Source organism: Elephantulus edwardii, unplaced genomic scaffold, assembly GCF_000299155.1.
Source record: "Elephantulus edwardii isolate Elephantulus edwardi_28Jun2011 unplaced genomic scaffold, EleEdw1.0 scaffold00059, whole genome shotgun sequence".
Classification (NCBI taxonomy): Eukaryota; Metazoa; Chordata; class Mammalia; order Macroscelidea; family Macroscelididae; genus Elephantulus; species Elephantulus edwardii.
Window position 1 is genome coordinate 12,944,715 of NW_006399809.1, and position 26,536 is coordinate 12,971,250.

The following is a 26,536-nucleotide window of genomic DNA, read 5'->3' on the forward strand; positions in this document are numbered from 1 at the left end:
GTTTGTGCGGGGAGAAGGGTGCAACAATGAATGAATGGAATTCCAAAATCTCTGTAGATGTTCATTGAAATGAAAAATAAACAAACTAAATTTAAAAAAAATACAACTTTAGAAAAGCAAGGGAAAGGAATCAATAAAAATAAAAGCAGGTATCAATACATTTAAAAGAAGAGTAGAATTGATAAATTTTCAAGAGTTTATTTCAAAAAGATCAATAAGAGGGATAAATTCTTGCAGTAACTTACCACACACAAAAAATAAAAAAATATCCAAATATACAGTGTTAAGAATAAAATAGGCAATGTTGCTAAAAAAAAAAGAAAAAAACAAAACAAAACAAAACAAAAAACAACGATGGACTGATACAGAAACTTGACAATGGACATGAACATGATAGAAATAATTAGGATGGTAAAAAATAGGACAAGTTTCAGATCTGTTTCTCATAGGATGTTTTGAGTCATACTAGACTCAATGACAGCTAACAACAACACAAAATAACAGAAAGCTTAGTTATTTAAACCTACTAGATGACAACTTGTTACTCTTTTTGTAGGAGAATAAAGCCTTCCCATTGGAAAAGGAAATTCAAGAATTTTTGGAGTCCAGGGAAATTCCTAGTCCAGAGTTGGAAATATGGAACGACAGAGATTCTGGGAGAGTGAGGTTGTCTACTTATGAGTGACAAGGGGTATGTGAGATTGAGGCACGAGAGAACGGAGGATACAGGAAGGTGGGTGATCAGGGAGCCTGGACTTTGAAGGTTGGCCAAACTTGGTCTTCACTGGGCTTGGAAGATACTCTCAGGAGTTGAGTGACTACCTCCTTTTCTTCCCTAAAACTTGAATGTTTGTATAAAGATTGACAGCCTCAGAAACCCAACAGAAGATACCTGTAAGTTGAAGCCAACATGATGGCAGTGAGTTTGATTTGGTTTTGTTACAGGCACTGGTGGCTTAGTGGTAAGGAATTGCACTGCAAATCCAAAGGTACACAGTTTGAATATACTAATTTATCTATGAGACAAAGGTGGACAATCTTCTCCCATGCAATTTATTGCCTCTGAAAACCCACTGAGGGTCAGCTATGGGTCAATTTTGATTCAATGGTACACAAAAACAACAACAAAAAAACCCCACCAGATTTGAGATCTTTTTCCCCCCAAGTATAATCAAGAATGTGGAGAGGATGAGATCTATTTTGGATATTGAAGAGAGAAAAGCACAAGCAGAATGGGCCACAGTGAGTGCTTTGAGAGGTAAATATCTGTCCTTGCTAAAGGGGTCAAAGCAGCAGGATGGTAGTATTTTCTCAATTCTAATTGAACTTTACATATTCATCAACTGGGAGTGGATGAGATATTCCAGGAAAAATATCCCATTTAGGAAAGTCTTACTACTGGGTTGATTGGTAGCATCGTGATTGATGGTGGAGAGATTGAGACTGTGAACAGCTTCAGCTTGCTTGGCTCTACAATCAACACTCTTGGTACCAGCAATCAGGAAATCAAAAGACAAATTGCACTGGGCAAATCTGCTGTCAGTGAACTCTCCAGAGTACTGAAGAGCCATGACATCCTTCTAGAGACTGTACACTTGATCCAAGCCATAGTCTTGGCGATTACTTGCTTTTCATCAGAAAGCTGGACAATGGCTCAGGATGATACGGAAATAATTGATGCCTTTAAGTTGTGGTCCTGGAGAAGAGTATTGACTATACCATGAACTACTAGGAAAACAAACAGGTTCATCCTGGAGATGGTGAAACTAGATTGTTCCTTAGAGCAGGGATTTTGAAGCTCCATCTCACATACTTCAGGTATGTTGCACAGAGGGACCAGTCAACAGAGAGGGTCATTATCCTTGGAAGTGTGGAGGGACAGTGCAAGAGAGGAAGACACTGGATGAGATGGATTGACTCAGTGCCTGGGATAATTGGGAGTATGGATGTCAGAAATTGGCTCAAGATAGAGCAGGGTTCAGAGCTGTTGCATACAGATAGGGTCACTATGAGTTGCAGGCAACTGAATAGCATATAACAACATTATTGGCAGGATTATGGAAATGGCATGCATGCTTGCACATTCTCTTTTTCAAGATGGATTCCATTGTGAAGACTTCTGGGTCAGTGAACATTATTTTTTGTTTTGTAAAGTCTTTCTACATTGAAATACAATATTATTAGTTACATTATTACTAGCAACTGAGTGTAAACCTTTCTAAATTTTCTTCCCCTTTAATTACTATTTCATTCTTTATAAAAAGTTACTGATACAGGTTCGCAAATACTAATAACCACAATGTTACACCTAGAACACCAGAAACTTCGACTAAATCAGAGACCATAAAAACACCACTAGTCTTCAAAAGCAAAAGGAAAACTCCTTCATTGGTATACAATCTACCCCCCACCCCGCACCCTCCCACCTTCATCCCAAGTATATTCCACTCTGAAACCCTCATTCCAAACTCTTATGATAATCATAATGCCCTAAAATATATTATTTTTAAACTGTTCTCTCCCTCATTGGCTTCAATGCAGTATACATAATTTATCCATTTTTTTCTCAGACTTTGGGGCGGGGTTAGGTGGGTGGGGAGAAAAGTGCTATAATGAATGAATGGAAATCCACAATCTCTGAAAATGTTCATTGAAATTAATAGTAATAATAATTCTTTTAAAAGAGTGTTGATTGTGGAGCCAAGTAAATGTTATTGAGATATACAAATATACTGTACAAATGAAACTTGGAAAAAAAAAAACCCAAAACAAAAAAATCACCACTAGTAAGAGAGCTCTGGTAGCCTAGTGGCAAGAAGCTGTACTGAATCCTGAAGGCTTGCTGTTCAAATCCACCAGACGCTCTGCTGGAGAAGGAGGGGCAATCTCCTCCTGTGCTAGTAGGATCAGATTGGATGGAAAAAACCAAACAAACACCAAATACCACCAGTCAGGAAAATGTGCTTTTAGCACATGTAGGTTTTTTAATTGTGTATAAATGACAGCTCTGACCTGAGCAAATTAGAAAGTTTAAAACATAAATTAACATAGAATTGTAACCTTGTAGGTATATTTATACATGCAAGCTGGGCTTATAAAAGATATTTTTGTTGTTGTAACTATAGAGGTTTTTGTTTTTTTTTGTTTTCATTCAAACGCCCCTAAACAATGTGTCCTGTAACATCAATTACAATTGTTCAATGCCTTTTATCACATCTCCTCCAATTGTCACCATACCTGCCAGTCCCATCATGCCCTCTTCTCCTTCACCAATCTCTGCTGCCCTAATATTGTCCCCTTTTTCCTCCCCCTTCTCCCTTTCCTCATACCCCTACCAATGATTATACAAGTCCTGTCGCAGGTTGTCAATTGCAATGTCCACATTGTCCATTCTTTCCAGGTTGATCCTCCCTTCCCGATTCTTGACTATGTTCATTGTGTGTTCTATTTCTCCTTCCACTGCCCTCCCCATTCCTCCTCCTATTTCCACAGTAATGGTCTTATACAGTATTTGTCCTTCTGTGGCTGACTTATTTCACTCAGTCCTCTGGATTCCATACTCTAATCCATGCGGTGGAGTGCTGTATAAGCTCTTCACTGTCTTTTTAACACATTATTGTATTCCATTGGTTCCATACCCATTCATTTGTCAATGGGAATCTGGGTTGTTTCCATCTTCTTACTCTTGTGGTCAACTCTGCAATAAACATAGTGCACATATTTCTGTTTGTGCCTCAGGTCTGATTTCCTTGGGGTCATTTCCAGTAGTGGAGTCACAGGGTGAAATGAGATTTCTATTTTCACCTTTTTGAGGAAATACCAGACTGCCTTCTCTAGTGGCTATGTACCATTTTACATCCCCACCAGCGGTACATGAGAGTTCCAGTCTCTGTGCACTCTTGTCAATATTTATTGTTTGCTGTTCCAGGAATATTTTTATTTAAAAAGAACAGATTTCTACTGAAACAGTGAATATTTTCGTTATTTTGGCATCATTCCTTCTCAGTGTCACCTGGTATAACCCAACAACACTTTGTATCTCCCTAATGTCATCACTGTACCTTTTTGTAATTGTTGTTAGGTGTTGTCAAGTACAACTCATAGTGACCCTATCAACAACTGATCTGAACCCTGCGCTATCCTGTGCCATCCTCCCCTCTCTGACACACTCGAGCCCACTGTGACAGTCACTGTGACAGTCACTGTGCCAGTCCACCTGGCTGAGGATCCTTCTTTCCTTCACCGCCTCTCCATCTTTCCACACCTGATGTCCATCTCCAAGGGAAAGCCACTCCAGCAACATGACCAAAGTACTCAAGAGGAAGCTTTATCATTCTTGCCTCCAAGAAGCACTCCGGCTGCACCCTTTCAAGATATCTGTTTGCTCTTTGGCCAGTCCAGGGGATGTTCAGTGCTCTCCTCCAACACCACAATTCAAAGGCATCAATTCTTCTTCTATCATCTTTATTATCTGTCCAGCTCTGAGATCCATAACTAGTGACTTAAGCGTATCTTAAGCCCTGTGTGACTGCAGGCTCAGGCTCGCCTCCAGGGCTGCTGTCAGCGGCACCGGCACCAGCACCGTGTAGTCCAGCAGCACCTTGCTGGCCCGAGGCTTCTTTTTGAAGGCCATCCTGGGCCTCCAGGCCGCCCGCATTCTTCAGCCCTGAGGCAGGAACTAGGGGCGCCGACTCCTGCCGCCTGCCTGGCTCCACCTCCGCAGAACATTAACATCTTAATGGGATGATGTACATGCACAGCCTGTGTGGTCTAGGAGAAGACTCTTTGCTGCCTCTAGAGGAAGGTCAAATAGTGGTCAGAGGATGGTTTAAGCACTTGCTTAAGCAATCAGTTTGATCACATTTTGCCAGGAAAGGGCCTTAAGAGGAATTAAGTGTTCACTGCAAAAGTATATGGACAGTTTTCATCAGTGGAAACACCTGCTTTGTGATTTCTTGACCTAATGCCTTTTCCGAGATTTGGCTCTGACTGTCATATCTCAGTTTGGCAATCTTTATAGCAGATAAAAACAAAAAAACACACAACCCAACCGAAACCCAACCTCTCTATTTGCAGCTGTGAGCTTCATGGGTGTACTATCAGGAATCCTTTACAATACTACAACCCCCACTAAACAGATAAGAAAACTGAGGCACAGAAAAGTTAAAATAATTTTCTCAATATAATGTCAACTTCTTTATCTTGTGTTACTCAAATAATATCTGGGGGAAATCTATACATGTAAAAAGGTAAATAATGTAGATCAAAATTACATTTAAAAACGAATAAAAATGTGTTAAATCTCTCCCCTAAATCCACATAACTTCATTGTGAATGAGAAAATTAGGGGAGGTGATCTGCTTAACTAAAGACAGTTTTTGTTGTGTACCATCGAGTCCTCTTCAGTTTCAGCAAGCAGGGTTGTGTCATCTGCATAACGCAGATTGTTGATAAATCGTCCCCCAATCTTGACCCCACATTTTCTCCTCATAGAGCCCAGCCTCCTGGGTAATCTGTTCTGCATATAAGTTGAAAAGGTATGGAGATAGGATGCATCCCTGGCGTACATACTTTGGACATGTTGTGAGGAGAGACCGGTCCTTGGAGAAGGACGTCATGCTTGGTAGGGTGGAACGACGGTGCAGGAGGTGAAGGCCCTCTATGAGGTGGATTGATTCAGTGACTGGGATAATCGGGATAGGAGTGTCAGAGACAGTGCGATTGGCATAGGACAGAGCAGAGTTTAGGGCTGTTGTACATAGGCTCGCTATGAGTTGCAAGTGGCTCGACGGCACATAACAACAGCAACAAACATCGAGTCAGAATCGACCCATAGCTGACCCTCCTGTGGCTTTCTTTCCAGAGGCAATTAATTGCATGGGAGGAGATTGTTCAAGCTTCTCCTGTAAAGCAGCTGGTGAATTTGAACTGCGTGCCTTCAGGTTTGTAGAATAGATTCTTACCCTAGGCCACCAGAGCTCCTAGCTAAAGGTTACAACAGTTTTATTCTGTAACACATGGGGTTACATGAGGGAGAATAAAATTAATGGAAATTTGGATTTTTTCCTCTGTGGAAGAGGTGTGTATTGAGAGGGTGAGATAAGAAAACACATCCTAGTTTATATATTCCAAAGAGCTAATCACTGGGGAGCAGTGGTAGCTTAGTGGTAAAGAACTGCACTGCCTACCCACAGGTACATCGTTCAAATTCATAAGCTTCTCTGCAGGAAAAAGATGAGCAGTCTCCTCCTGTACAATTTACCATCCCTGAAAACCTGATAGAGAGTCAGCTATGGGTTGGTTCTAATTTCATGGTACATAACAACAACCACAACAACACTAAAGATATGGAAAACATTATGACAATTGAGACTAATGATAATGAGTAAATTTTGCTAAATTACTGAGTTTTTGTTTAGACAGGGAATGAAGTATGCCTCATTGTCTCTATTGAAAACCCAAGATTACAATGTTGTTGTTGTTATGTGTCATCGAGTCACCTGCAACTCATAGTGACCCTACATACTATAGCCCTAAACCTTGCTCTATCCTGTGCCAATCAGAGAGCTGGACAATGACTAGGGATGACAGAAGGAGAATTGAGGTCTTTGAGCTGTGGTGTTGGAGAAGAGTACTGAATATACCATGGACTGCTAAGAGAACGAAGGTTTGTCCTCGATATGGTGAAGCCAGGCTGCTCCTTGGAGGCAAGGATTCTGAAGCTTCGTCTGACATACTTTAGACATGTTGCAAGAAGGGACTAGTCCTTGGAGAAGGACATCATGCTTGGGAGGGTGGAGACCAGAACAGGAGAGGAAGACCTTCGATGAGATGAATTGATTCAGTGACTGGAGTAGTGGGGGTAGGTGTGTCAGAGACAATAAGATTGGCACAGGGTAGAGATTACAGTGGAACTGTTAAATATTAATATTTACAACCACATCTCATATGTTATATTATAAAATGAGCTCTGGTGGCAGAATCAGTAGAAGGTTGTGATGCTATTTCATGGCTTGAGTCACCTCTAAGGAAGCAGCTCTAAGGGAGAAAGTCTCCCTGTGCAATTTACAATCTCCGAAATCCCACTGGAACGTCAGCTATGAGTTGATTCTGACTCATTAGCAATGAGTTAACAACTGAAAATGATAGTTCTAGCATCTAAAACACTGCATTGTTTAAAATCAGGAAAGATGTGTATCATATTTTATCCTGTCTCTATACCTTTTCAGTCTGTATGCTGAGCAAATCATTCAAGAAGTTGGACTCTGAAGAAGACTGTGGCATCAGGATTGGAGGAAGACACATCAGCAATTTGCATTATGCAGATGACACAATTTGGCTTGCTCAGGCTCAAGAGGACTTGAAACTCTTGCTGCAGAAGATCAAAGACTATGTAGCCTCCCAAATAAATCGCATCTCGACATTAAGGAAAAAAACCCTCACCACTAGACTGATAAGCAGCCAATGATAGATGGAGGAAAGATTGAAATTGTGAGAATCCCCCTCACTTGATTCCACAATCAACACCATTGAAGTTGTAATCAGGGGATCAAGAGATGTATTGCATGGGAAAGTCCACTCTCAGGGACCTCTCCAAATTACTGAAGAGCAATGATGTCAGTTATAAAATTAAACACTTGCTAACACCATGGTCTTTTCAATCACTTACTATACATCAAAGAGCTGGACAATGAATAAAGTTGACAGAAGAGGAGTTGATACCTTTGAGCTGTGATCATTGGAGAAGAACACCGAATATCCTGTTGACTGCCAAAAGAAAATATCTTTTGGAAAATGTGTAGCCAGATTTCTCCTTGTAGGCAAGAATAGTGAAGCTTCATCTCATATACTTTGGGCAAGTTTCTGAGAGGCTATTCCTTATAAAGGCACAAATTTTTTTCCTTTTATGTATTGTGCACTTAGAGTGTGTAAAAGTATTTAAGACTGAAGTATCCAGTAAAATATGAAATTACCAACTCAACTTTGAATTAGACTTTTGCCTTTTAGTTGTTTTCACACTAGTAACAGCCATTATGAGGCTATAAAAATGCTTTTTCCTGTGATAAAATTAAGAGAGTAAAAACAGCATTTTTAAGAGGAGACTGGAAATTTTCGTTATCTAGATCTCTCAAACAAATACCCACAAGAAAGGTCTTAGAGCGCCTATTAGTAAAGATGGAACATCTATCAGGAGATTATGGCTACCCTGTTATGCCCTGTTACACAGGATGTTTCAACCTTGCTGTAGGAAGCTCTGATTTTTGTGTATCTAATTTTTTTAAGCATGTTTTCCTTTTAATGAGGGTTTGTGTACCTAATTTTTATAAGTATAAATCAAACTGTACTTCCTACTCTGTGATAATTTTTTTATTAAATTTTATTAATTTTAATGAACATTTACAGAGATTTTGGGTTTCCATTCATTCGTTGTTGCACTATTTTCTCTACCCTCCACCCCCCAGTTCGGTTTTTTCCCCCTTGAAAGTTTGTTTTAATTGTCCCACTGCCACAGTGCTTGTCAAAGCCAGTTCTGTTTAATCTCCGTTGTCAGTGTGTCCTTTGCCATTCCCTATCACTCCTCCCTGAGAGAGACTTCACCCTGATTCATAAGGAAAAGGGGATGACGTATTCTCTTAGCAACTTCCTGCTGAAAAAGGATGCTGTAGGTTTCAGGGTGAAGATCTCCTCTCACTACTCTAAAGGGCCCCTTTGGCAATAGGAAACACATAGACTATTGTGGAGATTTATTTTGGAATTTTGATGCACTGTTATCAATTGTGCTTTGCCATACATGTTCATATCCTTGAAGATGTATCATGGAAGTATTGCAGCCTAGAAGACACAAATTTAACTAACAAGTTAAAAGTACATGAGTCAAAAATTAAAAAGCAATAATATTCCAAGTAGAGGTTCTAATAGTGGCACAAATCAAGTTACAGAGGGAAGGTAGTTCTTAAAATAAAAGGCCTATTGACTAGCACTTTGTCTATTATAGTATAAAGGTTAGGAACCACAAGATGTAGAGGCTCAACTATGTTATTTATTGTCCTTAAGCCCTGGACCAAATTCCATTTTTCAGCTCGGAAGTCTGCATGCAAGGCAGAGGTGAACTAAGGAACTGCTTATGAGGTTTTCTGTCAATTCCAACAACTAAGAAATAGTGAGAAGAGTTAGGACCTCAGAAGGCTTTTAGGACCAAATAGTAGGCTCTTGTGTTCAGGAGAAAATGAATATACTTACCAGTAATGTTAATGTCAATGCTCACTCACAGCTCTTCTGGGAAGATCTAAATTGTTGAATTGTTCTCCTTTGTTTCCAGCTGGGAGCTGGGGCCTGTCAATCCTGTCAGCCACAAGGACCTGATGTGGGCCAACCTTGGCCAAGTGTCCTTCAGATCCACACTTAAAGCAAGTGAGTGGGAGCTTCCTCTCTACTCCCTTGCCTATCTGTGACTCTCATCTGTGACACTGTCTAATGAAGTGACCCAGCTTTCCACAGTGGAAGCAATTCTGACCTCCTTTATTACCTTCGGGTGGCACTGTTTATGAGTAAGACTTCCTTTTCCCGACACAGGCCCTAAACTGGCAGCAATAGCTGCCCCTATAATTTTGGCCATTCTCTGGTCTTTTCTCTTCCCTCTAGATCCCACTTGTTAAAAGAGGGAAAAATTTAAACAAATATGTAACAAATAATTTTGAACAATATAATCTTTTAAGCTTAAGGCTACAAATATTAACAATATGATCATTTCCAATCCAGAGATACATATTCCAATGCAGTTCATATTTTCCATAAATGGTTTTGGTAAGAAGAATATTGTAAATATGGATACAGTTCCACTATTCCTCCTCCATGCCATGATATAGTGTTATTAGCATGAGCAGTTATAAATCCATTGCCATCCTTACTCTAACTTAATTTTTTTTTACATTTAAATTTATTCTTAATTTCAGTAAAAATTTACAGAGGTTTTGGATTTCCATTCATTCATTGTTGCACATTTCTCCCCTCCCAAGCCTTCTCCCTCCTACCCACCCCCCCCAGAACACTACCCTCTTGAAAAGTAGAAGAAAAATTCTTTCATTGTTTTACAAACCCTCCCCCAGGTCCACTCCACCGTGTAGCCATCACTCTAGACTCCTGTCATGACAGAAATACCTAATCACGTTGTGCACTTCTCATTCCTTGCTTCCTATAGTATAATGGGTCTATTACAATGGTTTTCTGTTGTTTAAAATGGCCTTCCTAGACCACTATTTAGCTAGCTGCCTCAACTCTGTTTGGCCTGAAAGCAAGTTAAACTAACTCAGTTTCCTAGAACTCTAGCAGGCATGGTCTACCTATATCAGTAACAGATGTGTGAGCCCCAGACTAGGAGTTATGTAAGAGCAATGCAGCCTTAGAAGAGAGGAGGCAGACCAACACAAGAATGGAAAAATGACTTGTTGACTTAGTCCAAGATTGCTGGAGGATGAGAAGTTGACTGAGACTGGCACAAGGTGTAACATGATAGAACCAGATGGAACCAGGGCTAAAGCCTTTGAGATGGAGTCAGGGCCAGAGCCCTTTCAATGGAACCAGAGCTTGCAGGTTTGCTTGATGGAGGATAGAGGGATGATCTGGCTTGGGACTACTATCTACTGAACCTGGACTTTCTCTGTGTGTTATCTTTTGCTTCCCATATCCCCCAAATATGTCTCCCTAGTAAACCACATAAATGTGAGTAAAAGAAAGCTTGTAAAATCTGTACAGTCATTTGAAATGAATTTCAGACCCAGTAATTAGTAGAAATAGGTGCAAAAGAGTGAGAGGACCCTATAGGGATCAGTTTTTTTCATACTGTGAATGTTGTTGATGGGGACAGTTCCCTTTGTGGAGTTCGGTAGAAGTCAAACCAAGCTGTCTCTAGGATGCCATTGTTCCTTTTACTTTCCCCTTATAAAATATCCCTGCAGTTTGGCTATTGTGAGTGGCTGGATGTTGCTCTGTGAAATTTAGCTTCTTCCCAGTTGTTTTGTTGTTGTTAAGTTCTGTTTCCTTTCTATAAATCTCTCGATAGTGTTTTAATCTGATTGAATACAGATTGTTAAATGAGCACTGGTAGTACAGTACATAAAGATTTGGGTTAAGTTAAATGTTGTTGGTTCAAATTCATCAGCTGCTCTTTGTGAGGAAGTCAAGCAGTCTCCTCTCAGGAAGATTTAGAGCATCAAAAACCAGGTGAAAGGGTCACTATGAGTTGAACTGGACTCTGGGGCAGGGGATAGTACCCCTTGTAGTTATTCTACAAATTTCATGTATAATAAATTTTTGCCCAGTCCAATCTCACAAAGATTTAGTTTTAAAGTTTCCAATATAATTTTATTCATGGCACAGATTTGGAGTTTATTTGCATAGCTCTGGTGGCTTTGTCTGCAGGGAGTTGCACTGCTCACTCTAAGTCACAACCTCTCTGGTGGTTTGAATCTACCATTCACTCAGAGGGCAGTCGCTAGTGTGATTTGCAGTCTCAGAATAAGCACTGCAGAGTTAGCAACAGCAATGAGTGAGTGAGTGAGTGAGTGAGTGAGTGAAGTATTTGTGAATGAATATGGAACCTGAAGGCAGGGCACTTCTATTATCCTTGCTTAATCTTCATAGTCTAAGGTAAGGGCTCTGCTAAATTAATCACTGTTTCTCAACTTGATAAGGTGAGTGAGACAAAGTTGTTAAAGTCTATTGAGTCTAATATAATTTATAATGGCCCTATTAATGGATCTGAACCCTGCCCTATTCTGTCTATCCTCATCTTCTCTGATACACTCGAGCCCACCATTAATCTCTGTGTCAATCTATCTACTTTCCTTCCTTCACTGACCCTCTACCTTTCCAAGAGTGATGTCTTTATCCATTGTCTGACCTTCCTAACAACATGCTCAATGTTTGTGAAATGAAGTTTCACTATTCTTGCCTCCAGGGAACATCCTGGCTGCACCTTTTCAAAAACATACTTGTTTATTCTTTTGACACCATGGAATATTCAATACTCTTCTCCAACACCACAACTCAGAGGCATCGATTCTTTTTTCATCATCCTTAGTTACTGTCCAACTTTTAGATGCATTGAAGTAACTGAAAGGATCATAGTGTGAATCAGTTACATTGTGATCTCTAAATTGATGTCTTTGCCCTTCAACTCTTTGAAGAGCTTCCTGACAGCTAACTTTCCCAATTCAATACGTCTTCTGATTTTCTGGCTGCTGGTGGCAAGGGTTGGATTGTGAATCCAAGTAAGATGAAGTAATTGGCAATTTCTATCGCTTCTCTATTTTTCATGAATTTGCCTATTGGTCCAATGGTGAGGACTTTAGTTTTCTTGATGTTAAGATGTAGTAGCCTATGTTGGAGGTGGTGATCCTTAATCCTCTAGCGCGATCATTTCAAGTCCTCCTCATTTTCTCCAAGCAAGGTTGTATCATCTTCACAACACAGGTTGTTGATTCTTCCTCCAATCCTGGTGCCACATTCTTCACATAGCCCAGCTTCCTGAATGATATGCTCTGCAAACAGACTGAATATAAGTGGAGAAAGGATAGAGCCCTGACGCAGTTTTCTGATTTTATATGATGCAATGTAAGGGAACTCTGCATGGTTCAAAATTAGGAAGGTTGTATGCCGGAGATGTGTCCTATCTCCTACCTTATCAACCTGTATGCAGAACAAATTATAGGAGAGCTGGGCTCCTATTGAAAGATTATGAAGAAGTTAACTTTTAACCCTTCTCAGGTAGAAGCCATAAAACCTCACAGGACTTTTGCCCTCTTTTTGAAAAACAAGGCCATAAAACAGCTCACCCACATCTGCGAGTACAGATAAGAGAAATTCCAGGAATTGTTTTTCTGAACTTTACTCCCCACTCCCCCACCCCTTGCCCTGACCCCGCTTGCCGCACGTGCGCCAACTTGCTTTTAAATGTACCAATCAGATAGTTTTCCTCGCTTACCCCCGCGTGCCAAATTATTACCAATCAAAACTGCCTACCTCAGTGTATATTCAAATACACCAATCAGCAACCCTCCCTGTGTGTTAGCCCATGTTTGCGCGGGTTATTGCCTTTATAAGCTGTATGTACCCTTAGCTCGGGGCTCAACTCCTCTGCCTCTGCGTAGGTCAAGAGTTGTGCCCCAGTGCGCTGGATGGAATAAAACCTCATGCTGTTTGCATCAAGGACGGTCTCTCGTGAGTGATTGGTGCTGGTGTCCGATCTCATATGCAGATGACACAACCCTGCATGTTGAAACTGAGGAGGACCTGAAGCGCTTTCTGCAGAGGGTTAAGGACTGCAGGCTTCAATACAGATTGAGTCTCAATATCAAGAAGACAAAGACTCTCACCACTGGACCAATTGGCAGCATCAGGATGGATGGTGAAGAGATTGAGATTGTCCAGAGCTTTAGTCTGCTTGGCTCCACAGTCAACACTCTTGGCACCAGCAGACAGGAAATTAAATGACATATTGTGGTGGGAAAGTCTGCTGTTAGACACCTCTCCAAAGTACTGAAGTGCAATGTTGTCACTCTGGAGACTAAGGTGTGACTGATAAAGGCCATGGTCTTTGCAATCACTTGTTATGCATCAGAGAGTTGGACAATGACTAGGGAGGATAGAAGGAGAATTGATGCCTTTGAGCTGTGGTGTTGGAGAAGAGTGTTGAGTGTACCATGGACTGCCAGGAAAACAAACAGATTCATCCTGGAGAGGGATAAACCAGGCTACTACTTGGAGGCAAGGATTCTGAAGTTTTGTCTGACATATTTTGAGCATGTTGTAAGGAGGGACCGGTCCTTGGAGAGGGACATCATGCTTTGGAGGGTGGAGAGACGGTGCAAGAGGGGAAGGCCCTCTATGAGGTGGATTGATTCAGTGACTGGGGTAATTGGGATGGGAGTGTTAGAGGCAGTGCGATTGGCACGGGATATAGCAGGGTTTAGGACTATTGTACACAGGGTCACTGTGAGTCGCAAGCCACTCTACAGCACATAAGAACAACAACATAAATCATAAGCAAGGAAATTGCTCCTCTTTCTCCTTTAGAGTCACTGGTGGATCCACACCTCCTGCCTTTGAGTTGGCAGCACAACTCCTTACCTACTATGCCACCAGAGTGACGCTTTTTAAAAAAAATATAGCTTCATGTTGGAAGCAAGAGTAGCATCCACTTCCTACACAACATGCCTTCGGAAATTCTATGAACTTTGAGAAATGACGGTAATTATAGAAAGGCTTCATGTCTCTTGTTCATAGAGTCTCTATGAGTCATGCTCAACTCGAAAGTAATCAACAACAACAACATAGCCTTATGCAATGTAAATCTCACCTAGTCTTTGTGCCATTACCAACTCAGAGCTGACATTCTATTGGGTTCCTGAGACTATTAACGGCATGGGATGCGATTGGTCATCTTTCTCCTGCAGTTCTGCTAGTGGATTCGAACCATGAGAGAGGGGCAGCCTTTGGGTTGTTTGTATAACTCCCTGTGGATGCACCACCAGAGCTCCCTAGCGCATATGTAAACTCTGATTATTCTTCACACTGGGTGATTTTGTCATGTTATCATCCGGAAAGCCTTTGCACCATACTAGAAAGCCATTCCTTCTTGCTCTGGACAGTGCTGAACAGAGCGTCTTCTCAGAGTGGTCATGTGTGGCCACTAAGCTTGTCTAGACAAAAACTAGACATGACATCAGGACTATAGAGTAAGACATGCAATCTTCTCTATACAGCTAAACTTGATGCATCCTGAGGTGAAATTAAGTCAACAATATGCTTTTGATGTTATTTTTGTATATATATTAAAAATTCAAATCCAAAGTTACTATGTGAAATTAATTCTGACTCATATTGACCCTTCATTAGGTTTTTGAGCTGTAAATTTTAATTCAAGGTGACTGTCTATATTTTAAATCCACGAGTGTCTCTTCAGAAGAAATAACAGTTGTCAGTGAAATGTTTAACACTAATCACACAGCCAGACAGTTTGGCCCCAGAACTTGATCTCTAAATGACACAGCCTCACTGAACTGAAGGCAAAAACCTGAGAGCCCATCTTTACCTGAAGATAACTACATAGTCTTTTCATGGCTAGATGCCCTGTGAATTCCAGAGAGCAGCTATGTTTAGTTAAAGAAAAACAAACTCCATTTCCTGTCAACTACATAGCTTCAAACATTTTACTTTCCCAGACATTACTTCTGGATGACAGGGTAACATTAATAATGGGTGTGCTCACTTAATATTAACTTTCCCAGCTTCAGAGGCCAAGACATGCTACCCCACCTATCCTTAGGGTACGATCTTGACTCCGTCAAGATACTCCCATTACTGTCCAAACTGACTCTTAGTTGATGCTCCATTGGATTTCTGAGGTTGTAATTCACATGGGAGGAGATTTCTCATCTATCTCCCTTGAAGCCACTGGTGGATCCAAGTTTCTAGAGAGAAGTAGTATTTGGATTAATAATGCAATTCCCTTCAGACTTTGGACTATACCACCAGCACATCCTGCATTATCACAGCAAGAGAAACACATCTAACTTCAATTTTTCAAATACTTCAGAAAGGCTTTTCTAAGTAACGTGAAGAAAGGATCTTTTTTGTTGTTGTTGAGAAAAGATCTTTTTTAAAAGAAGTTCTTATTGGTAAAATATATTCAATAAGGATGCATTTGCCAGATAAATTATTGTTTTCATTTCAAGATGTGTCATTCCAGATTACAGAGGAGAGAGCCAGGGCTAAGTCCAGAAGGACGTACAATCAGTTTCTCTATGACAGAGGAAGGGAGCAGAAGAAGCAAGGAATTAGATGGTGTGATATTGATGTGGGATGTGAAGAAAAATGTGAGAGCGTTTCATGATGAGAAGGTATTATATGCTGCTATTACTTGCTATAAAGTCAATTCTGACTCCTGGGGATTCCACAGGGTTTTCAAGGTTACGACCTTTAGAAAGCAGAAGGGCAGATCTTTCTCCAGAAGGGCCTCTGGGTGGGTTTGAACCACCAATCATTCAGCTAGCATTGGGTACTTAACCATTTGTGCTGCTCAGAAACTCCTTGTGCTCTACTGTAGAAACTAAAATTGAACATATCAAAGAAAACCAATCAGAAGAGGAAAAACAAACATAGTAGAAATGTAAGATGAAGGAAATGCACAGGAAGTTTGGGGACTAAAGCTTCCTGGGTTCTAGAAAGGGTATCACTGATATTGGCCTAGGATCCATGGTGGGAAAAAACATAAGCAAACCATGGATTGAGGGAACAAGTGGAAGTTTTAGAGAAAGAGGCTATTTGACAGAGAAGAGTTGAAAGGACAGTCACAGATGATGAAAATGTAGATATTTCATTATGTGAATCACAATAAATTGTGGCTAACCTTGAGGAAAATAGGACTCTCAGAACACTTGGTCATGCTTATACGAAACTTATACTTGGATCAAGAAGCAATCCTCAGAACAAAGCAAGGAAACACTGCATGGTTCAAAATTAATAAAGAAGTGTGTAAGGGATGCACCCTGACCCTATACCTTTTTAATCTGTATGCAGAACAGATTATTCGAGAAGCAGGGATTTATGAGGGGAAGTGTGGCATTAAAATTGGAGGAAGACTCATTAACAGATGACCCAACCTTGCTTGCTGAAACTGAAAAAGACCTGAAGTACTTGCTGCAAAAGATAAAGAACTATAGTCTTCAATATGGATTGAAGCTAAGCACCAAGAAGACAAAGTTTTCTCATCACTGAGCCAATTGGCAGCACCATGATAGATGGAGAAGAGATTGAGGTTGTTAGTAATTAAAGCTTGCTCAGATCCAGATCCAGAATCAACAGTCTTTTTTTTTTTTAGCTCTTCAACTATGCCTTTATTTCTAGCCCCCACTTTCAGGCTTGCTCATGCACTTCTCTAGTTCTCAACACACTGGAGGAGAGGAAAGGGAAAGATCATATTCAATCATGAGAACCCGCCCCAAATCCTTATATCCCACTATACTTTTAGGAGCAAACAAGTAGCCTAAATGCTATTTGCTGAAAAGGGCAGAGAAGACATAAGACAAGGTTCCCTTTGAACAAGTTGTAGAAAAAGACAAGCCGCGTAACTCGGCCTTCTGCTCAGGATACTAGCATACTCTCTCTTGTTGCCTCACTGAGCCATCTTGTTGTTAATGAGAATCTTCAAGAAGCAGTCCGACTGCATGTATGCAGCTATTTTCTCCAAAGCCTCAAAACGGCACATGAAAGCCTTTATATTTGGGAATTCATCCAGGCACATGCGGTTCTGATTGAAGACATCATAGGTGGGAAAGCCCACAAAAGTGAGCTTTCCTCCTGCAAACCAGGAGAATTTCCCCAGGAACAAAGAGACCTGTTTTAGTTGTCCAGGTAGCTGTTCCAAGTACTGAGGCTTCAACTTTTCATGGTCAGTGTTGTAGCAGATCCGTACAAGTCGCACGCGGAAATCCATTATTTGGTTCTCTATGATGTCTACTCGAAAATTCTTCTTCTGTCTCACCACACGTATTGTGCTTGCAAGCAACGTAAGCGGAAGATGGCATTGCTCTGGGTGATCTTGTTCTTCCCATCCACAAGGTAGGGCAAATTTGGAAAGTCCAGGTGCAGCTTGAATTTCACATCCAGTCATTGGCTTCGATCATAGTCAGGAGCTTCTCCGCACGTGTACCTTTTCTTCTAGTCTGTACTGGTGAACTCCAGCAGCATGCGGGTGAAGTGCATCAGTCTGAGTGTGAATATCCCAGTAATCCAGCATCAAAGATGATTTAGGAGAAGTCATCTTGCTTCAGTGCCTTAGCGGATTGACCACAATCAACACTCTGAATACCAGCAGTCAGGAAATCAAAAGACAAATTGTACTGGCAAAATCTGCTGTCAGAGACCTCTCCAGAGTGCTAAAGAGCAGTGATGTCAGTCTAGAGATCAAGATGCACCTAGTCCAGGCCATGGTCTTCTCAATTTCTTGTTATGCTTCAGAGAGTTGGACAATGACTAAGACTGACAGAAGAAAAATAGATGTCTTCGAGTTGTGGTGCTGGAGAAGAGTCTTAAAAATACCATGAACTTCCAAGAAAGCAAATCGGTCTGCCTTGGAGAGGGTGAAACCAAGTCTCTCCTTGGAGGCTAGATTTTGAAGCACCACCTCACTTACTTTGGGCAAGTGGCCAGGAGAGATCAGTCCTTGGAGAAGGACATTATGCTTGGAAAGGTGAACAGACAGGGCAGAAGAGGGAGACCCCAGATGAGATGGATTGATACAGTAACTGGGATGATCGGGTTTTGTGTGTTGGAACTAGTGAGACTGGCTCGGGACAAGGTAGGGTCCAGAGCTGCTGTTCATAAGGTCACTATGCATTGTAGGCAACTCAAGCAATAACATTCCATGACAGGTTTGGAAGCAGCAGTGGCATCCATTTCCTAAACAATATACCTCCAGAAACTCTATGCACTTTGATAAATTCAATAGTCGTAGAGAGGCTTCAGGCCTTTTGTTCATAGGATTGCTATATGTTGTACCTGACTGGAAGGCAATAAAAAAAAAAAAGTAGCTGTAGTCACTGAGACAATCCATCTTGTCATGGATCTTCCTCTCCATCATTCCTCTACTTTTCCAAGGATACTGTCCTTCTCCAAGGAATAGACTTTCCCAGCACCAAGCCCAAATTATATAAGATGAAGCTTCTCTTTCCTTGCCTCCAAGGAGCACTCTGGCATCACTTTCTTCAAGACCTATCTGTTTGTTCATTTGGCAGTCCATTGGGGTATTCAGTGGGTTCAAATGTGTTAGAGACTGTGAGGTTGGCATAGGATAGGACAGAGCACAGATCTGCTGTTCATAGGGCCACTATGAGTCGTATTTGACTCAAGGGCACCTAACAACAACAGCAACAATAAGTTACTTGAGTTCTTAGAAAGGAATTGTTATTATGTACAATTGAGTGAGAACTGACCCCACAACTGGTCCTCTAGCAGGTTTTTAGAATTAGTAAATCCCATGGGAAGAGTTTGTCCATTGTTCTCCTGTGGAGAAATTTAAATGGTAGATTCAACCCCCTTTTTTCTTTAGGCTAGTTGCACAGCTCCGTACCACTAGGCCACAAGAGCTCCATGAACTGAGTAGTGAGAATAAATTAAATGAAAACAAGCCCAGTATACTTAAGCTTCTTAAATCGAACTCTTGCTAAATCTGTAGAGTGAAATAATTGGGACAAGGATTGAGCTGAAATTTACTTTTGTTATATTAACAGAGGAAGAGTGTGTTAAGAAAATTAACAGTAAAACAGCATGGCAAGAAGGGTGTGCAAACAAAAGGAGCAAACTGTGTCCAATCATCCTCAAGTAGTTAGACTCAATCATTTACATGTAAACAATAGTTAAACTAATTGCATATCATTTGTAGCTAACCACAGAAGGAGATTCAATAAAAGATTCTCATTAGTTAATATTTAGCAGTCTTGGTTCATGTTTTTCTCCTCACCTAACAGAAATAAAATTGAGATTCATTTGCATTATTTTATAATTTAGATAATTTACTAATTCAGATGAGTCTCTGCTCAGTTAGTTAAAAATTATTTTCTCATCATTAAGAAGAAGAGATTCAAGAAATATTGCTAGTGAATTCATGGGGCTAAATGAAGAGGTTTTGTATGAAGAAATTCCTCTTCATCTTCCATTTAAATGGTTTTATTTTTAGATCCTTCATTTATTTGCTGATGAATCGGTTTTAATTTCTTTTGAAAACTTGTAGATGTCGACCCAGTTCCTTATTGTTGAGGGCTAGGACTCGAAGAAGTCAACCTGTTGGGACCTTGAAAGGACCCTGAGAACTGAAAAGGAAACCAAGATTTGAATTGAGAACATTGGGCCTAGAACCACATAAGATTAGAAACACATAAGCCTTGGTAGAGGAAAAAGGAAAATTCATCCTAATTTAGGGAATCATATTCAAGAAGAATGCCACGTTTAGGACTATGAAATTGGAATGAGTAATGAGAAAGCAAAACAAGAATTTAGAAATATAAAAGGAAGAGAAGGTTCTTAGGTTATGAAGAAGTTGCCTACTGTATATGTGTTGAAACTGACCCTCTAGTGGGTTTTCAGAGGCAGTAAATTACACAGGCCTAGGACAGTAGTCTTCAATATGGATTGAAGCTCATCATCAAGAAGACAAAGATTCTCACCACCGAGCCAACTGGCAGCACCATAATAGATGGAGAAGAGACTGAGGTTGTTAACAATTACAGCTTGCTTGGCCCCACAAGCAACAGTCTTGGCACCAGCAGTCAGGAAATCAAAAGACAAATTATTTTGGGAAAATTTGCTGTCAGGGACCTCTCCAGAGTATTGAAATTCAACAATGTCAGTCTAGAGACTAAGGTGCACCTGATCCAGGCCATAGTCTTCTAAAATATTTGCTATGCCTCAGAGAGATGATCAATGACTAAAGATGACAGAACAAGAATTGATGACTTTGAATTGTGGTGCTGGAGAAGAGTCTTGAACATATCGTTAACTTCCAAGAAAACAAATTGGTCTGTCTTGGAGAGGGTGAAACCAAGTTTTACCTTTGAGGCTAGGATTTTGAAGCTCCATATCACATACTTTGGGCATGTGACCAGGAGAGACCAGTCCTTGGAGAAGGACATCATGTTCATGAGAGTGGTAGGGCAGCACAAGAGAGGAAGACGCCAGATGAGATAAATTGATACAGTAACTGGGATAATGTGAGTTGGTATGTCAGAGTTAGTGAGACTGGCTTAGGACAGGGCAAGTTTCAGAGCTGTTGCACATAGGGTCATTTGATGGCACATAACAACAACACAACAGCAAATCACACAGGAGATTGTTCATCCTCCCATCAATAGCTGATGAGTATCAATCAGCTCCATTCCTTTGAGATTGCAGCACAGCTTCTTATTACTATTCCACCAGTGCCACTGAAGCTCTATGAAGGAGAGCTGGTAAGATTTAGATAGATCTTTTCATTGGTCAAAAGGTCTTTGATATTCAAAGAAGAATCAGAGGGCTAAGCAGAAAACCAAATTAAAGATCCAGGTGTGTGGACTGAATAAGACAGCTGAAATTAACTAAAACAACACAGTGATTATAGCTTCTTTGTTGTTGTTGTCGTTGATTGCCTTCGAGTTGAGCACGACTCTTAGTGACCCTATGAATAAAAGGCCTGAAGCCTCTCTACAACAACTATCGACATTTATCAAAGTTCATAGAGTGTCCAGAGGCATGTTGATTAGGAAGTGGATGCCACGCTTGCTTCCAAACAGCTTCCTTAGAGCTAAAGAAAGGACTTAGATGCTGACCTGTGACTCCACAACAAATCTTGTAAAATACCCACTGGAATATATCACATTCATTACAGTTGGTTAAAAAATGGGATAAAGATAAGCTGAACATGCTGGCAAAAAAGGATTTCCATCAGTTCATCTGATTGAGCCCAAGCAATGCAGTGGTGGCCTAATGGTAGGGAGTTCCACTGTCAATCCAAAGGCACGCGGTTCGAATCCCACAGGTATTCTGACGGAGACATATGGAAAAATTTCCTCCAGTATGATTAACTGCTTCTGAAAACCTGCTGGAGGAATAGCTATGAATCAGTTCTGGCTCGATGGTACATAACAACAATCTCTGTCACAGGCAATGCGAACTTCCCATTAATCATTCTGATTTACTTTAAACCTTGACAGTAACAGACACCACACTTCATTTATGTTTATCTTAGTGTTTATTGAGAATGCTGTTCATGGGGCATAAACTCTGAATCAAACATCAGGCATTTCTTTCACTCAAGGAGCATAATGACTTTCCATCCATTTTAAAATAACAGTTTAAAACCTAGTTGGATTAAAGGACAGGAAGAGTAATACAGCCTGTAAATTGACTGGGACTCAGTCAGGAGGGATGAATCAGGTGTGGCTTCCTGGAGGAAGCAACTCAAACTGAGCCTTAAAGAATGGCTAGAATACAGAAAAACACAGGTGATGATGGAGAGACTCTCTGTGAATTGTGAGAATTAATTGAGATCCTTGACAGAAGCTACTTAGCAGGATTTCTGCACCAGAAAGCCTCCAATGAATGGAAATATAATTCAGGCTGGTGTTAGTATTGCTATTGTTAGTATTTTTACTGCTGGTTTAAAGTTTATACTAATATTACTGGTGTGAGTAAAATAATAGACATTAACTGGACAAGTTTCAAAGATAATGAGGAGGCCCACTTCTGTTTCTTTCTTGAGAAGTGTGTGGAGTAAAAACACTCAAAGAAAACAGGGACTTTCATCAAACTTGATTCTCTGTCAAGAATGCTCCACACTCCACTCCATCTACACCAGCCCCCTCTCCAAATGTTTGTACTCTAGAAGGTCCACAACAGAAGTTACAGTAATAAATCTGGGTAGATGTCCATAAGCATTCCTATTGATCATATAATTGAAAATCATTGTGTTTCAGTGAAGGGAGTGTGTGAGCCAGAGCAGTGTGAGCTCCCCTCCAGAATTAACAATTCCTCTTTTTCTGTATTTTTTTTGTCCAAGGAACTAGGTGTTTTATGGAAAATATCACTAGGAAAAGGTAAATTTTCCTTCTAGGACAGAGGGTACAAGCACTCAGAGTGAGCAACTATTTGCTGGCTCACATGTTCAGCACATCCCCTCTGGTGCTGTATTCAAGGAGTGGCAAATCAGATTCCAGTTCCCAGTGATTACTGCCTGAGTCTCAGAACAATTGCCTTATTGCATATTATTACTCCCTTTGCAGTGGCCAGGCTCTCTTCATTCTGTTTGCTGTCATGTTCTATAAATATCAAAGAGACTGCAGAGGCAGCCCTCAGAGTGCCCTGCGATCTTGCTGCATGCACAAAGCCTGTTCTCCAAGATAGTATCTCAGGGATGCAGGCTCCTCTCAGACGATGGATTGATTATAGGAGTTCTGGTGGTACAGTGGGTAATCACTTGACTGCTAACCACATGATCATTGGTTTGAGACCATTGACACTCTGTGAGAGAAACAACAGTAAACAATAGCTCTGATTTTAGTTTCTATTTGATGTTGCAGATTTCATCAGGTAGGTTGTGTTTGCAAGAGTTGTAGGAGCTTGTTCTAAGCCATAAGATCCCACTTCAGTTCTAAAGCCAAGGAGTTTCTTTAGACTCTGCTTATCTGCGAGTGCTCTTGGTCCTGGAGGAGCTCAGAGCTGCTTCCTGGGACAGCTCCCTGCTGAAAGTTTATTCAGAGTGTTCACAAAGAGGCAGACCTCATATAGTGAGGCGTTAGTTAATGCCACCTTGTCATGTCCAAAGTGAATCATTTCAAGAACACCGGAGTATGGGGGAGAGGAGGGAAGCAAAGCCAGAATTTTCCCTGGATTATTTTCCTTTTTGAAATAGAAGGAGGAGTTTGAGACCTGTGAATTAATGCAGTGACTGAACATGCCATGAGACAGGACATGAAATAACTCGAGGTCTCAGCATTTCAATGCAAAATTGGGGAACTCTTTGTCTTCCAGATGCCCAATTTATCCCTATTTGTAAAGACTTGTTGCGGTTTAAGGAACACTATTAGCTCAATGAGGGTCATTTCCTTAATTTGAACTTGAGATACTTTATAGGAGAAACTCCTCAAACTCTTGATTGTCTTTAGGCAGCAACTTGTTGCAAACTATGGTGTCGCAAATTGCATTATTTTTCACTGGTAAGCAATGGAAAGGATCAGCAAAAATAGGTGATCCTTCCTTCCTCACGCAGATCTGTTCGTACAGGATGCTGTCCTGAGGGGCTGTGGACATTCCACTCCTCCAACATTCCTAGCAGAAGACTCATGACTACAACAGCTGTTACAAACACAAAATTTCAAGCACTGCTACAGGATTGATTAAAAGTGCTTTTTTTCCCTGAGTAAAGATGGGAAGTAAAAATCACTCATAAATATTATTCATGATTCACACATTTCAGAAGCGGAGGAAAAAAGAAAACCTGTAATTTTAAGAAACTACAGTACAGGTTATTATATACTATTTCAAGCTTTCTGCTTTAGTGTATCTTTCTTTTAACCTCAGTAAAGGCAATGCATTCCACTCATTCACAATATTAGGCAGAATGCTTTTCACTGAGTCTCTTGAGTTATTTCTACCTTTCATCCTTTTAAATCCTGGTTAATCAGAGTTTTATCCTTGTAAATGAGGGTGAAGCATGTAAAGCAGGAGACTTACCTTAAGGGAGTAGTAGAAAGAGCCCCATTCCTCTCCCTCCACCACTTCAGTGAAAGTCACTGTTTCTGTGCAGGTGACCAGGGAAGAATCGAGCATTTGTGTGGTCCCACTGGAATCAGAGCTGCCCTTGGTGAGGTTGTCTGGCATGATTCAGGCAGCTTGAGCCTTGCTGTCCCTGAGCTTGCTGTAAAATAGCAGAGTTCAGTCCCTCTCCTGAGAGCTGGGCAAGCCTGCTGCAGCTCTGCCTCCCGAGGCTTCCGGCTGGAGCTAGGCTGAACAGAGGCACACAGAGCCCTCCTTGAGCCCACCTCACAAATGAGCTGTGCGTGACGACAAGGAAGACACACGTGTTGCACTCTCCTCTGCAGTTACCATCCTGTAGCCAGCAGAGTCCCACCTAGGATTGAACCTCCTCCTGGCAACAGCTCCTGCACCTGGAAGAAAAGCTGCTGGTGTCCTGGACAGGCCTCCCAACAACCTCTCCCCACTTTGCTTTTTCTAACTTCTAGAACAGATCTCTACTTTTGTTCAGTCTTAAAAAAATAAAGGAATTTGAAGTAATCAGCAAGTCAGTTAATTCAGATCATGTTTACCCTTCTGAATCCATTTTCAATTATGCATTTGTTTCAGCTAAGGTTGTTCTCTGATTTAGGGTCCTCATCTAATCATGTATTCAGAAGCATGGGCATTATTTCAGGAAACCTATGGATAGAGCACCTTTGTATCTCACACCTGTGGCTCTACTTCAGATGTTCACCAGACAGCTCTGAGAAAAACCTGAGGATCTGCAGCAAAGCTAGATTCCTGGTAGACCCACATCAACCTTGAGTATATTAACTTCTGTTGCCGCAATGGACCATGGGCAAAGCAAGGGTTGGATTGGAGGAAGTAGAAATATCCTTGATACTATTGGCAGGGATGGGCAAGAAAAACCATGGCTGCTCTCATTTCACAGAAAACTCACAAAACACATTTACACATATTTTTATATAATTTCCAAAATCAGTCTGTGAGAGTATCAGGGAAGATAACTTCCCTTTTCATTTTACACTAATAGACACTGGCTGAAAGTTGAAATGACTAGTTCAGGATCCCACAGTTGATGATAAAAATGAAATGAATACAGATCACTTCAGAGATCCTGAGACAGTGAGGATTTCCACTAACACTAACTGATTTGCATTAAATCCCAAAAGCCTACAGGGGTGGTAGGCCAGCTATAAAACAATGGGAACTAAGCTGCTTATTGTATTGCAAGCAAGCATAATACCTGACTGCTTATATCCAAAGCACTCTGAGGCAAACAAACAGGCTCAGCCACCTCTTTTTGACATCTGGTACAAGAGGTGGCAGGCTTACTATAATCATGAGCAAAAGACCCTTATAAGACCCACTAGGAAAGCTTTGTCATAATCCATCCTGTCAAAGTACAGCATGCCACACCAAGGCTACAAAGAAGGAACCAGGCAAACAGGAGGGAGTTAACAAAAATCTAGATCTTAGGGAAAGGGTAGAAACATTATAATGACTCCAGAGTGGGAAAAAAGTAAAGCATATTCCAACAGGTGATTACCATGAGAAGATGGTCAGTCATATTAACAAGTAAGGAAAAGCAACTTAAACAAGAAAGAACTTTTAACTATTAATCAAACAAACAAATCCAAACAAACAAATTCAATGCCATTAAGTCAGTTCAATTCAAAGCAATCCTATGCCTCTCTGAGGCTGTAAATCTTTACAGGATGAGAAGAGTGATGGCTGGATTAGAACTGCCAACCTTTTGGTTAGCAGCTATTTAGTTAAGCCCAATCATGGTTCCTTTTTTTTAGCCTATTAATGGATGAAATACATAGTATGACTATTTTTTTAATATGGCTGTTGATGAGTTCCGTCCAATCATTAGTGATTTATAGATAACACTCCAGTGGATTTTCAGAGGCAGTAAATCACATGGGAGGAAACTGTCCATCTTTCTCCTGAGAAGCATCTGATGAGTTTGAACTCTGTACATGACAGAGTAATTCCTTACCAGTAAGCCCCTAGGTGACACGTTATAATAAGGACAAGGAGAGATGGTGGGGGAGTTAGTTGATATGGTCACATGAAGATGGATTTGTCAGTATCTAGTAAACTTTAAATTGCATATCCGTATTCCACTTCTACATTGCCCATAATATTTTGTTTATATTAGTACTGTATGTTCCATTCGGGGGAATTAATTGTGTTGCACACCTAAAATAAAATATATGTGGTTTTCTATAGAAAAATCTTACTT

At 40.7% G+C, this 26,536-nt stretch overlaps 1 protein-coding gene and 1 pseudogene across 2 annotated transcripts in view; both read right to left on the reverse strand.

The window, feature by feature from the left end:
* Positions 1–24,439, reverse strand: part of LOC102848666 (neuropeptide S receptor-like) — a 304,971-nt gene extending 280,532 nt beyond the window's left edge. For both annotated transcript variants that reach the window (XM_006887597.1, XM_006887598.1), the window contains exon 1: positions 24,262–24,439. In XM_006887597.1, coding sequence (XP_006887659.1) covers positions 24,262–24,408 — 147 coding nt within the window. In that variant the 5' untranslated portion in view covers positions 24,409–24,439. The remainder of the gene's footprint in view (positions 1–24,261) is intronic.
* LOC102862544 lies at positions 17,045–17,821 on the reverse strand (annotated as a pseudogene).
* Positions 24,440–26,536: the final 2,097 nt, after the last annotated feature.